At 40.7% G+C, this 13,533-nt stretch overlaps 1 protein-coding gene across 1 annotated transcript; it reads right to left on the reverse strand.

Annotated features, from left to right (window-relative positions):
* Nucleotides 1-386: 386 nt before the first annotated feature.
* ascc1 (activating signal cointegrator 1 complex subunit 1) lies at nt 387-12,811 on the reverse strand. Its single transcript, XM_080747552.1, has 9 exons — nt 12,645-12,811; nt 11,187-11,295; nt 11,002-11,099; nt 9,286-9,464; nt 7,288-7,421; nt 5,408-5,527; nt 4,587-4,711; nt 3,032-3,105; nt 387-739 (listed from the first exon to the last, which is right to left on the reverse strand). The coding sequence occupies exons 1-9, from the start codon at nt 12,760-12,762 to the stop codon at nt 623-625; spliced, it is 1,074 nt and encodes a 357-aa protein (XP_080603678.1). The 5' UTR covers nt 12,763-12,811; the 3' UTR covers nt 387-622.
* Nucleotides 12,812-13,533: the final 722 nt, after the last annotated feature.

Here is a 13,533-nt window from a genome sequence, read left to right on the forward strand (position 1 = left end):
CCATCTAATGGACACTGATATTTAGACTGTGAGCTTGATTTTCTGCAGTGGAGGATAAAGTATTCACATGTTTTACTCAAGTAAAATCAGCATTACAATGTAGAAATGTACAAGTAAAAGTATAAAGAATCAAAATGTAATTTATCCAAAAGTTAAAAAAAGGAAAATAATTAGAAAGTACTCATGATGCAGAATGTCCCATTTCAAAACTTTTCAAATGTATAAAATTGTATAAACATCTTTTGAAAATAGCCGATCTACAAGCTCACAATGCAATTGTGAGCTGACTTCACACTAGAAAATACTGTTCCTTAAAAAACAGCATGGGTTTGAGTATCACGCTAAGTACAGTATGATGATGATGTATAGACCCACATGATGTCACAGGGGGCATATTGTTCGATCAGAAAAGGGACATACGGATAGGGGACTTACATACACAAATAGACGTATGTAGTGTATCAAATACTGATTACACACAAAGTCACCTATTGGAGCCGCTAACACCGCTCAAAAAATAACTAAATACCAAAATTGGTACAGTACTAAAGAGTAAGTACTTGAGTACTTGGTTACTTTACACCACTGATTTTCTGCAATAAATTACCTGAGTAAATGACGATCATGGGAGTGTGATGCTGCCAGCAGTCGTGTAGTAGCCAGTGCAATCCGTCGAGTACCTCTGGGACAGGTGGACAGCAGCCAGCTCAAACTCTCCAAACTGATAGGAGCCAAAGTTCTACAATGACAGAGCAAAAAGGAAAGCTATGAGCTTGTATATGTTCCATTTTTGAAAGATCGTGACACACACTCTTATATAGCTAAAACCTAAAATGACACAGATACTTTCCCAATGATTTGAATGGGTCAAGTGGTCAACAACCTCATATTATCTTGAAACATGATTTGATGATGTCAAAGCAGGGGCTCTTTCAGAGCATGTTCATTTTATTGATCAATCAATCGAATGGAACTGATATAGTGTACTGTATACAGTATTTCAAGTACAACACCTACCCAGGGCGGAGGTGTGAAAGACTGTTACTGTGTCAAAGAACTGTTACTTTTCAGGATTCAAATTTAAAAGCATCAAAAGTAGCAGATCGATAAGCTCCGAGCTACTGTACTTTTGATGCTTACTTACGCGTGACGCTGAAGTATGAAGAAGTATAGGGCATTAATCTACGAGAAAAAACACAAAGCGTGGAGATAGACAATTTCTGCCCTACAACAATAACATAAGGTTTATTATGGCAGCTGTATATTTTGGGAGCCAGCCTTGTGGAAAGAAAGCATAGCTCATTTGTTCTTCTCTAAACACAAACAAGATTGTTGGCAAGGAAGCAAAAAAAAAAAAAAAAAAAAAAAATCAGTCTTTTAGACATACCCTTAGTTTAGGTGGAATTTGCTTTTTTGTGGTGAGGACTCCTTTACTTTCTCTCATTTACAAGAAAAACATACATTTATGTCAAATAAGCTGTTACAGCATTAATGGGAGACCCTAAAGATAATAAAAAACATGGTTGCGTTTAGTTCTAACTCGAGTGGGGGCATCACAAAATCTGAGGGCTTCTGCTGCTAGACACACATTCATACACTGATGGATGGCGGTGGAAACCATGCAAGGCACCAACCAGCACATCGAGAGCAATTAGGGGTTCAGCGTCTTGCTCAAGGACACTTTGACACCAACTCTGGGGGAGCCGGAACGAATTGGAAACAGTTCTCCATCCGGACATCTCCGGGCCACTCTACCCCTGAGCAACTGCCGCCCCGAAATAATAATATTAATAAATATTTAACTCTATTTACTCCTGTGCCACCAGTAGTGCAATCATGGCTTAGTGAAATTACCGTTACGGAGCGGATAAAAGCGCAGAACTTTTTTTTAGGCTTCTTTGGGACCTAACGATGGATTTTATAAGGGTAAACATCATGGATTTTTGATGTTTACCTTATAATATCCATATCAAGTTGGGCTCCCATAGACTTTCTATACAGGAGGAAAATACCCAGAAAGAAAATCTGCTTTAAGTAGGATGTGAGGGGTCTAACTAGGGGTTTGTCATGATTCTGAATCCATTGCAAGCATTTGTTTTGCACAAAAATCTTTCCTTGGGCGAGAAATGGCCCCACAAAAATGATGGTTTAGTGATGAGTCATCATTTTTCACAGTTTTTTGGGTGTTTTTGGGGGCCATTTCTCGCCCAAGGAAAGATTTTTGTGCAAAACAAACGCTTGCAATGGATTCAGAATCATGACAAACCCCTAGTTAGACCCCTCACATCCTACTTAAAGCAGATTTCTTTTGTGGGTATTTTCCTCCTGTATAGAAAGTCTATGGGAGCCCAACTTGATATGGATATTATATGGGTAAACATCAAAAATCCATGATGTTTACCCTTATAAAATCCATCGTTAGGTCCTAAAGAAGCCTAAAAAAAAGTTCTGCGCTTTTATCCGCTTCGTTTCGGTAATGTCAAAAACCAGCGTTAAGCAACTGAGCTACAGGACACCCGCCCCATACATACTAATCCTCCCACAAATTAATGTTGCGATAGGTCTGTGGAGTCTTGTGCCAAAAGTAGGATTAGACAAAGGGCATTCATTTCAGCCTATCCAAATCAATACACTCACCCCAGTGCAATTTCTGTTAGGGTAGTGGGAACATTAAGATTTGTTCCTGTTTTTAATTCATGGTGGAAGCCACAAGAGGGCAGGCTGATTCATAATAACAGAGGCAATAAAAATACACTCAATGTGGTGTACGGTATGTTCTAGTCTAAACCTTCTCTGCCAGATAAAAACATAATCTTTTTTCATAATGGGCCTCAAATTGACGCCAAAAGTATTTTGAACAGGCGGCCAGAACACTAAACTACTACTAGACATCTCAAGACATGCCAGTTCTTTGACATTTGGTTCTGGCCACAGTGCCAACAAGTTAGCAAATATCTGGATGTTGTCATTTAGTCATTTGTAACATTAGAAGTAGCAGGAATGAGTGTTGCATGGTGACATGGTGGCTGACCTTTAATACGTTCCTGGCATCAAACGCCTCTCTGTCTTTCGGGTTTTGTCTTCCTTGTCCGCCCCTGTCTTCAGCTGGAAACCAACCGTACAAACAGACAGAGAGTAAAGGATATGCTGAAACAACACAAAACTAGTTCAACTAGCCGGCATGCAGCCAGGCTTGACAACTTAAGCCTTTAAGACCTGAGGCTGATACTACAAATGCCTTTTAAATTAGTGGTTCTCAAACTTTTTTAAATCAGTGGTTCTCAAAGGACCCCCAAATTGATATTTGGCCACGGACCTCCATCCGAAAATGTTTTGTGCCAGGGACCCCCCCCCCCCAAAAAAAGCAAACACTTTCAAGATTTAAAGAAATATCAGATGTAAAACTCACAGCACAGTGCAAAGTGAGACAAGCTGTGAGCTTGTAGATCTGCTATTTTTGAATAGCCAACACTAAAATCTAAAATGACACAGGCTCTTTACCGGCTATAAAGGGGTTTTAAACATGCCTCCTTCCCATAAAGAGATGAGGGACAGTATATTATTTTTAACAAGGTCAACACGGAAACAACAGTCCTTGTTCCCAACCTAGTAAACATGGTCAGCACTCGGCCTGCCACTCCTTGGTGCTTTTGTGCTGTGCTGCTGCCGAGCAGCCCAGTAAAGCAACAACAAACAAAAACAAACCTCATGGTCGGTGGATAGGGCTGGACTTGATCCATGGCCAAACTGAATGAAGCAATCGTTAAGAGTACCGTAGTTGGAATACACACGGTCCGGTGCACACCAACACAGTTGTGTGAGCAAAAAGGGAGGAAGAGCCTGCTGCAGCCGACGCTGCTCTTCTAGAATTTATTGTTGTAATTGTGATATAATTACACAGTTCCAAGTACAGCCTTAGATAATAAAGGAGACATTGGCTTTATTGGCATGTTTCCATCCAGTTCCTGATGTTGCACGGCTTAGCTGTTCTTAGAGGCTGCGAACGTAAAGAACCGCCCCCACCTGCCTCTGATTGGCCTACCAACTACCGTTTCTGTGATGCAGGTGAAAGCGACGCACGCGGAAGCGATGCAGATTCCCTCGGTCCCCCGATGCATACGCACCAGAGCCGAAGGAGGCGTCTACATTTCTATGTATATGGTCATTCAGGGATATCTCTATATGTGTTTCTGGTAACACTATAAACTGAGATTAAAGAGAATAGAGGTCCGCACACAGCTCAATGCTCCACAGTGTTTATTTAAAACATAAAGTTAGACGACGTTTCGGCCATCAGCTGGCCTTCATCATGAAGGCCAGCTGATGTCCGAAACGTTGTCTAACTTTATGTTTTAAATAAACACTGTGGAGCATTGAGCTGTGTGCGGACCTCTATTCTCTTTAATCTCATGTCGACCTGAGCACAGCACCAGCACTTGGAAAGGATGTGCGCATCATCTTGTTCTTTTAACACTATAAACTGCTCATTTTGTCTGTCTTTTGACAAATTCTGACAAAGATTTCCAACACCAGCCAACCTCAGGTAACGTTGTACAATTTGTACAAGGAATGTTTTATCTTTTTACCTGTGGAGTCCTTCCTGAACAGAGTGTTCATGACGGTGCCATGCAGCTTGACCCGGTCCCACTCCCTGACCATCAGCCCTGCAGAGACAAAGTGCTGCACCAGCCGGTCAGCCACCACCTGCAGCCTGAAGACAGTGACAGTCACAACACACACACACGCACACGCACACGCACACACACACACACGCACATGCACACGCACGCACACACACACACACACCTCATTAATCCCATTTAGACCTGGAAAGCATCTGTGTCACTTTACATTTTAACCACTGTAACCATTATTTTATGCTTTAGCTATTGAAAAATAGCAGACATACAAGCTATGAGCTTGTAGATCTGCTATTTTTCATGAATCGTGAATATTTGTGCAAATCTTTGAATACAGTATATATATATTTTTAAAGCGAACATTTGTAAATCAAATCTTCAGTCCAGTTCCTGGAAAATAATATTTTGAGATGGGTAAATATGGGTACAAGTACAGTACTGTACATATGATTTTGGGGGTCCTTGACATGAAAAGGTTTGAGCAGCACTGATTTAGAAGACATTTGTAGAATCTGCCTTTAATTGATAAAAATTCATACTTTTTTGGATGAACTTAAATCAGGCTACAGTGATCGACATGTTCTCAGTAGGAAGAAAACAAACACACACATGCACGCGCTCACACATCACACAGAACGAGCGTGACGCAACCGCAGTTAAGAATAAATCAGTGTAAGTATAGACCTGGCATGGACGTCGTGAGCCGTAATCAAGGTCAAGGTAAAAACTTCACATGATATAATTCATGAAGGTTCGGGTTTCCTTACTTGTCGGAGCCATCTTTCACGTTGACCTTGGCGTACAGGACGTCCACCGCGGCAGGGTCGTCATTCATGTACTCCACACCTGACACCTCCAGGGCCAGAGGCTTCCCCTCTGTCACGTCTCTGTCAAAAATGGATTTCATTAATGATTGACGTCATGAAGATTATACACTTGGTTGGCATGCTGAAAATCTACAAATCTACAAGCTCACGCCGATCTACAAGATCACAACGCGATGCGTTGTTGTGAGCTTGTAGATCTGCTATTTTCAGAGGGCAACACACCAGCGCAACCCAAACATAAAATGACTTGTCTTTTAGTTCTACAGGATCTCTTCTCCACTAGTCACTCCCTAACATAGGTTTTATTTGTTGACAAAATTGCCTGTATATTTAGTCATCATAGCTTAGTTTTTATGTAGTTTTCGCCAGTGAAAAAAGGCAGTCAACGAAGATTTTCCGTCATAGCTTTAGTCGACAAAATCCACACTGGTGCACATGGTTGAGACTATAGTCTCTCTGGTGGTGGGCAGTGCAACGTAGGCTACATGGCTAATGACAGCCTTGCCTGACTTGAGACAACAGCTTGACCAATATATCAGAAGGACGATATTTACCTGTTGGGTCTTTGCTCTATAGTCTATATATAATGTAAAGTGCCTCAAGACAACTTTGACACTGTAATTGAAATGAATATTTCGATTAGGGGTCCCATCAAGGGAAATGTAATAGCCCTATCTAAATAAAGTTTTTTTAGCTGATCCTTAGCTTGTGAGTGTGCTTGAAGAATTTCCCTTGATGGGAGTCATGGGCCCCTCGTCGATTTGACTATATTAACTTCGAGCACCTCAAACACCACAGGACCAGTCCCGTGGTGTTTGAGGTGTATCACCCTCCTGTTAAACCTCTGAAGCATTCGGCACATCTTGTTCCATTGAAATGAATATCTGTTGGCGTACATTTTGGCCAGATGAGCATAGCCAGAGAGAGGCAGACTGTAGGAGCTTCATGTCCTTTCAAACAAGCATCAATACATAAGTTTGTCCAGCAGAGGGCTCTCAGCATGACTCCACTACTTTAACACAACCTCTACCAGAGTCTGTAAACACTTGTCTTCATATACAGAGGTCTGGCCTGAGGAGTAGACTGTTTAAGAGCTGTTTAGAGGGATTCTGTGCATCAAATGTTTACAGTGAAGTTCACTGTGCATGATGTGTCCTATCTAGTGGCGAAGGAAATACTCACATTCTTTACTTGAGTAAAAGTGCCAATGCCGCAATGCTAGAAATAGTCAGTTACAAGTAAAACAAGTCAAACTTTGCTCGAGTTAAAGTACAAAAGTTAGGTTTAGAAAGTAAAAGTCCTCATTACGCAGAATGTCCCATTTCACAAGTTTTCATATGTATAAAAATCACAAAGATCCTTTGAAAATAGCAAATAGCAGATCTACTTTGCGACGAGTTGTGAGCTTATAGGTCGTCTATTTTCAAATAGCTTATAAGTATATACAGGGCTGAAGTGGTTAATGTACTGTATGTTTTCTAATGATAATCATAATCTACAAAGTAACTAGTAACTAAAATGTTCAAATACTTGTAGTGGGGTAAAGGTACAATATTTGCCTCCGAGATCTAGAGGAGTAGAAGTATTGAAAAAATACTCCAGTTAAGTAAAAAAAAAATACCTGGCAATTAAGTACAGTACTTTAATAAATGTACTCACCACTGATCATATATCACAACAACATTTGGAAAAACACCTGCTTACTGTACATCGTTATCAGAGAATGTATTACTCCCAAATACCAACATTCGGCATCAGACCACAAATCCCCTCTGTCGTGCTCTGAAAGCATGCCTTAAATATCAGTCTGACGCCTATACCTGATGAAGCTCTGACACTCCTGGAGATGTTCACATGCTTTGGTCACTTCGGTGTCACTTAACAGAACCAGGGTACCAACTGTCAGGTGGAGCTTGGCAGGGTTTTGAAAGATGCTTTCTTCTATTCCATGATCCTATGTAACACAATGGAGAAAAGAAATATGCGATGACAATATTAACTGTTGGGATCAGGTTTCAGGTGCATACGGTACGGTAACGAGGACACAATACTTGAAGGCAAACCATATTCATAAATGTCATCTTTGATATCATTAAATTATCCGCTGTAGGGCTGCGACTAACGACGATATTCTTAAAGATTATTATATAGATCAAGGATTCGCTAACTTTTCAGGCTGCATACCCCCAATTCCCAAACTATTCATATTTGAACTGCGGACCCCCCACCCTGACAAGCAGCTGAAATTGTAGGCATTATATTTAGTTTGACTCGGTTCCACAGAAGATAGAGAAAATAGCTAGGGATGCCCCGATCAGGGTTTTTTTGCTCCCGATCCGATACCGATCAAATATTATTGCTTCCGATTCGATCCCGATCTTTCCCGATCCGATCTTTTGGCAAGGCATTAAGAAGAAAAAAAAATTCTATTCATTCTATCACTTGGTTCTCAACCTTTTCAGGCCGTGACCCCCAAAATAATCATATTTTAACTGGGGACCCCCGACCCTGAAGAGTTGAGGAAGTATATTTTGTATAACACGGTTCTATTGTGAAAATAGCAGATCTACATGCTCACAACGCCTCGCAACGCGAGGAGTTGTGAGCATGTAGATCGGCTATTTTCACAATTTCTGGCTTTAATATTTGACAATTTGGCCAATGTTTAATTTGTCATTTTAGAGGTATTAAAAAGTCCTTAATTTTTCACTTTCGAAATGTGCAGATACCCTCTATACACTTAAACTTTATGTTGATTTGTTTACTGTTGAGAGAGAAAACAATGTTGCACATTAAGTTAATCATCTGGGGACCCCCCCAAAATAATTTGAGGACCCCCCTGGGGGTCCCGACCCACAGGTTGAGAACCACTGAGCTAGTTGACAGTGCAGAGAGACATAATTGCCTTCCTTTGATCCATTAGCAAGGGGCCAATTACTACTTATTGGCATCAGCTGCCAGCTGTACACAGAGTCTGACACAATCACCTTCCCTCTGCAGTGCTCTGTCTGTCTCATTTCTCCAAAAGCCCTTGAATATGATTGAAAATGATTAAGGATTACTGTGATTATGGTAAGCTTACATTTCATATCGCATTCAACTTACCTGTAACTTTCAGTACTCCCAGAAAATATAAAAAAAAAAAAAAAAAAAAAAAAAAACTTTTTTTTTTCCCGATTTTTTTTCCCCCGATCTCCGATCTTATAAAAACGGCCATATCGGCGGCCGATCCGATCACGTGATCGGGATCGGGCAACACTAAAAATAGCCAGATCATCTATTTTCACAAAGTTTGCCTTGGCGAATTTGGCAATTATTTTATACTTACATCCTGTAAGTGTCATGCACAATAGTGAAAATATTTTCAATATTTTTTAAATTGTATAGGGACTGATTCTTTTAGTAAATTATGGACTATCAATCATTAATTTCTAATCAATGAACCCTTTAAGACCTGGAACTGTGTCACGTTCGACTTGAACCGATTTAAGCATTATTTTATGCTTTAGCGGTGCCGAGCTGTGAGCTTGTATATCTGCTATTTTTCACAAATCGTGGACATTTGTGCAAGTCTTTGGATATTTTGACCCGATTCTAAAAATTTCTTCTAAATCCTTCTTCTAAATCAGTGGTTCTCAAACCTTTTCATGTCAAGGAGCAAGGACCCCCATCTCAAATTTTTTTGTTCCAGCCTCCAGGGACCTCCAGTAGCAAAGATTTGAGTTACAAAGGTTTGCTTTGAAAATGAGATATTCAACGATTTTGCACTCATTTTCAAGATTTAAAAAAGAATAGCAGATCTATAATCCGCTGTATACCTGTGAACACTGCTCCAGGATCTCCTCTTTAAACCTCAGGAAGCCTTCCTGGATGTGAGCGGCGTTCAGAGGGAACGACAGGAAGTGTGTGAACGGCTGCTTCTTGCGGAAGCTCTCAACGAGAACCTCAACACGTGTGAGAGCAGAGGACACCGCAGCTCTCTGGGAACCAGTGATCACTGTCAGGAGGAAGAATGCTTGATTGATTGATTGATTACTTTATTAGTTTGCAAAAAAAGAAAAAGCACAGCAACGTACAGTTCAATACAAGGTCTGCTAAGCTGAAACATTTCATGACAGATACATATACAATACTATGCAAAACATCATAGAATAGAAAATCATAGTTGAAAATCTGTGCTGCGTCAATGCTCATGATGTGTAGATTGCCTATTTTCGGTGAAGATCTTTAGTGTAGGGTGAAAACAGGAAAGGGCATAGTATAGAGCCCTGGGGGACTCAGGTCAAATAAGTAGTGCAGTGCTTCCAAACCTTTTCTGGATCTCGGCCCACACGAAAATCCCAAAAGCGTTCAGGACCACCCATCTGACCGCTGTGGTAAGCGGTTAGAGGGGTGGGCTGTGCGCAATTTTAATGATCAATCAAATTGATTGCTTGAATCGTAGTATAGGCTACTAAGATTCAACTACTTCAAATTCTTAAGTTTACTATGAAAACCGGCACATCTTGTCTGCGTATCTCTGTCTGTACGTCATGCCTGACACTGTGGTGGTGGTTCCCCTGACACATCACTGTGACATCACAGGTGACATCACCTATGTAAAAGTCTATATATGGGTAGTAAGACACCTCAGGCCGACATGTGACCTCACCCTTTAGGGCGAGATCACACTATGAAAACACAATTTAGTATTTGTGTAAATAGTAATACATATTAAATTATAATATATAATCTTAGCGTTTTTCCCATTATTTGGGTGCCACTTACCCTCACGTCACAAGTTAAACCCAGGGGTCATCGCCATGCTGGCTTGTGGACATTTTTTGCCACGGAAATACAAAATGAGTAGACAAACACATAACAGCCCTAAATGACCGTTACATGTCTGTAACTCTGAGCGTGTACACATTTGTACACACTCAAGAGTTATGGGGGTCCTTGAAAACCAGTAAGATAAGCAACCGCCAGGTCGCATACACAGACTTTAGAAGGCAATTGTAGCCAATCAGGAGGGAACATGTTGATGAAATGACTTTAGAGATACTTTGTAGCACTTTGTGTGATTTTAGGGCAAAATCAGGGCACAATCTGACAGATTGAATCTGTAGGAGCAGTGTCCAAAAATGTGTTTTGCAAATATCGGCCTGATGGTGGCGCTAGAAGAGGGCCATGTCTAATGTTTAAATCAGGGCTGGAAGTTTTGGTTTGCCAGCCAAGGAGTGTGTGTGCAAAGTTTGGCATAGATAGGGGCAACGATGCCGGTGATAAGATTATGGCCAAAAGTGTGACGTGAAGAGACGTGACGTGACATGACAGGGAGACAGACAGACAGACAGCCGGTGGAGGTTTTCATAGTAACTTGTGACTTGACGGTCGCAATAAACATTTGAGAACCACTGTCACTGTCTTGAACACGGACAAGGCCAAGTCTTGCCAGAAGTTGCCACGGACACATTTGTTCACGTACGGACATATTGATGACCTATGCACAGCCCACCACAGGTTGGGATCACTGATATAGGGTGTAAGCTCACCAATCTGTCCCTCGATGCCTTGTTTCGGTATGTTGATGGTTGTTTTCGTGTCTATCTCCAGACGCTTTCGTGTCTCTCCTTTCTTTCCTATGATGTATCTTTGAGAAGATTAAAGAGATTAAAAAAGGCACATACAGCTATTAATAGCCACTATAAGCAAAATAAAACTGTTTTAATCAACTCACTTGTAAAGAACACTTGGGACATCTATGGCACATCTGAATCCTTTATCAGTTTGTTCAATGAGGTGGTTGTCGTCGTCACAGGCTTCATCTGCTGGAAAGTCTTGGTTTTCTGACAATGACAAACAGCAATATGCTTTATCACTTGTTAAACACAATAATGTGCCCAGAACTGCCTGTACAGCTGAAGTAGTATTCCATTACATTCAATACATTATTGTGTTCATATCGTGACACGTTCTCCATAACTACAACTCATACACAGGTAGCCGCAAATTGCAACACTAGATTTTTTTTAAATCATTCATTCATCAGATTTAAAAAGTATATCAGGTAACTAGTGAAACAGATTTTAAAAATAAATTAAAGAAATATCTCATGGAATGTGCTTTTTGATGGCTAACACATACTGCACATTGAGTAGCCTATATCTGTATTTTGTAAACCTGAAAAATCATTAAGACTAGTCCTTCCCCGTTCAAAGATATGAGCTCTGAAATTATGTGCAGTGTGTGGGTTATGGGATGTGCACTGTGCACATAGTATATGAGGGATGGAAAGTAACTTTAACTGGTGCTTGCATGATAATATGTAGGAGCATCAATGTAAGAAATACCCGTTTCGTTTAATGGCTACAGAGATACTGTGTACCGATCTGCATGATTTTTGGACAAAATCTGTAACAGGGCCAGACAACAGACCCCCCCCCCCCGCCCGCCCGCCCGCGCACACACACACACACACACACACACACACACACACACACACACACACACACACACACACACACACACACACACACACACACACACACACACACACACACACACACACACACACACACACACACACACACAAACACACACACACACACACACACACACACACACACACACACACACACAGCTGGTTAAACATGTTGCCTCATGCTAGATGCAGAATAGATATGCCTCAAGCTAGATGCAGAATAGATATAGATACACCATAAAAATGCTAATATACAGCATATGATTTGTGAAAGTGACAAACGGGCTTCACAGTTATGTTAGGTGTGTTCATAGGTGATGCGATTTCAGATCAATTGCTCCAGCCACTGAGGAGGAACGCTGTGACAGACAGACACTCACTCAGACAGACAGACAGACAGACAGACAGACAGACAGACAGACAGACAGACAGACAGACAGACAGACAGACAGACAGACAGACACTCACTCAGACAGACAGACAGACAGACAGACAGACAGACAGACATTTGGAAAATTATATGTTTGATGTTATAGTTATTATCCATCTTATCCAATGATTTACAACACCATATGATTGATTATTTTTTAAGATGTGGTTGTATTTTAAAAGTTTTTAACTGTTGTCTTATACTGCCATCATGTACAATGTTTTCGTGTTATGTAATGTCATTAGTATAGCTTCATCCAAACAAGCAATAAACAATAAACTTACCAGGAGGATCCACATAAGAAAAATCATCTTCTTCCTCTTCATAACGTTCCTCTTTTACCTGGTTCCGCCTGTACATTCTTCCATTTATATTGATGAGAGCAGGACGCAGGACATCCATTGTTATGGTGAGTGATTTTTAATAAAAAACAGCAAATGAAACCAGCTCAAATGTGTCACCAATGTTGCATCTGATCTGAAGGATGATGATTCCTGTTGCTTTACGATCTCGTTTTACGGCACACATTCAGGCAACTTCTCGTGCACAGATCTACAAGCTGCAGGGATGGACGAGCCAGGCCTAACTGGACGGATCTAAACCGTCATATTCACTGGTAGATCAAGATCTGTGGTAGCCAGCATTGCCAGATCTATTGAAAGAAACAAGCAACTAGGTCTATGAAAACAAGCCCCAAAAGTATCAGTGAACTGTACTGTCCTGTGAGAACAAGGCAACAAGCCCAGTGAACTATGCTATTGATGATATCTTCTACATAGGCTACTGTGTTCTTCTATCCGTCTGTCATTCAATGTTATATGAGATACAAGGTACAAAAGGTTTCCTGTGTAAATAAGCCGAAAAGCTTACATAGGACCCCCTATAGCAACACTATCCAACCTTCCCATGGGCCGCATCCATGGGCCGCATACAAATATATTTTGTCTACTTTCAGTGTGGTCAAATATAAATGTTCAGTTTCTCTCCAAAACCACTTGGAAACTATTTTTTTTGTCTTGTTTTATACACAACATGATATTTTGTTTGTTCCAAAATTAGAAACCTCATCATTTCATCATTAATCACTCCATAACAATCATTTTGTTCAACAAGGTTTGGCCTTATAGATGGAAATGTGTCTGTTTTCTGTGTGTTCCCTTAACTTTTAGACTA

Source organism: Nannobrachium achirus, assembly GCF_963921795.1.
Source record: "Nannobrachium achirus genome assembly, chromosome: 18".
NCBI lineage: Eukaryota > Metazoa > Chordata > Actinopteri > Myctophiformes > Myctophidae > Nannobrachium > Nannobrachium achirus.

Bases quoted from the DNA above. Each gene is read 5' to 3' on its own strand.
- ascc1 (XM_080747552.1), bottom strand. From the start codon at position 12,762: ATGGATGTCCTGCGTCCTGCTCTCATCAATATAAATGGAAGAATGTAC. The intron at 9,465-11,001 runs GTGAGCTTACAC...TCCTCCTGACAG, and splicing joins AGGCATCGAGGGACAGATTG to TGATCACTGGTTCCCAGAGA. The intron at 740-3,031 runs GTCAGCCACCAT...CTGTCATTGTAG, and splicing joins ATGCCAGGAACGTATTAAAG to AACTTTGGCTCCTATCAGTT.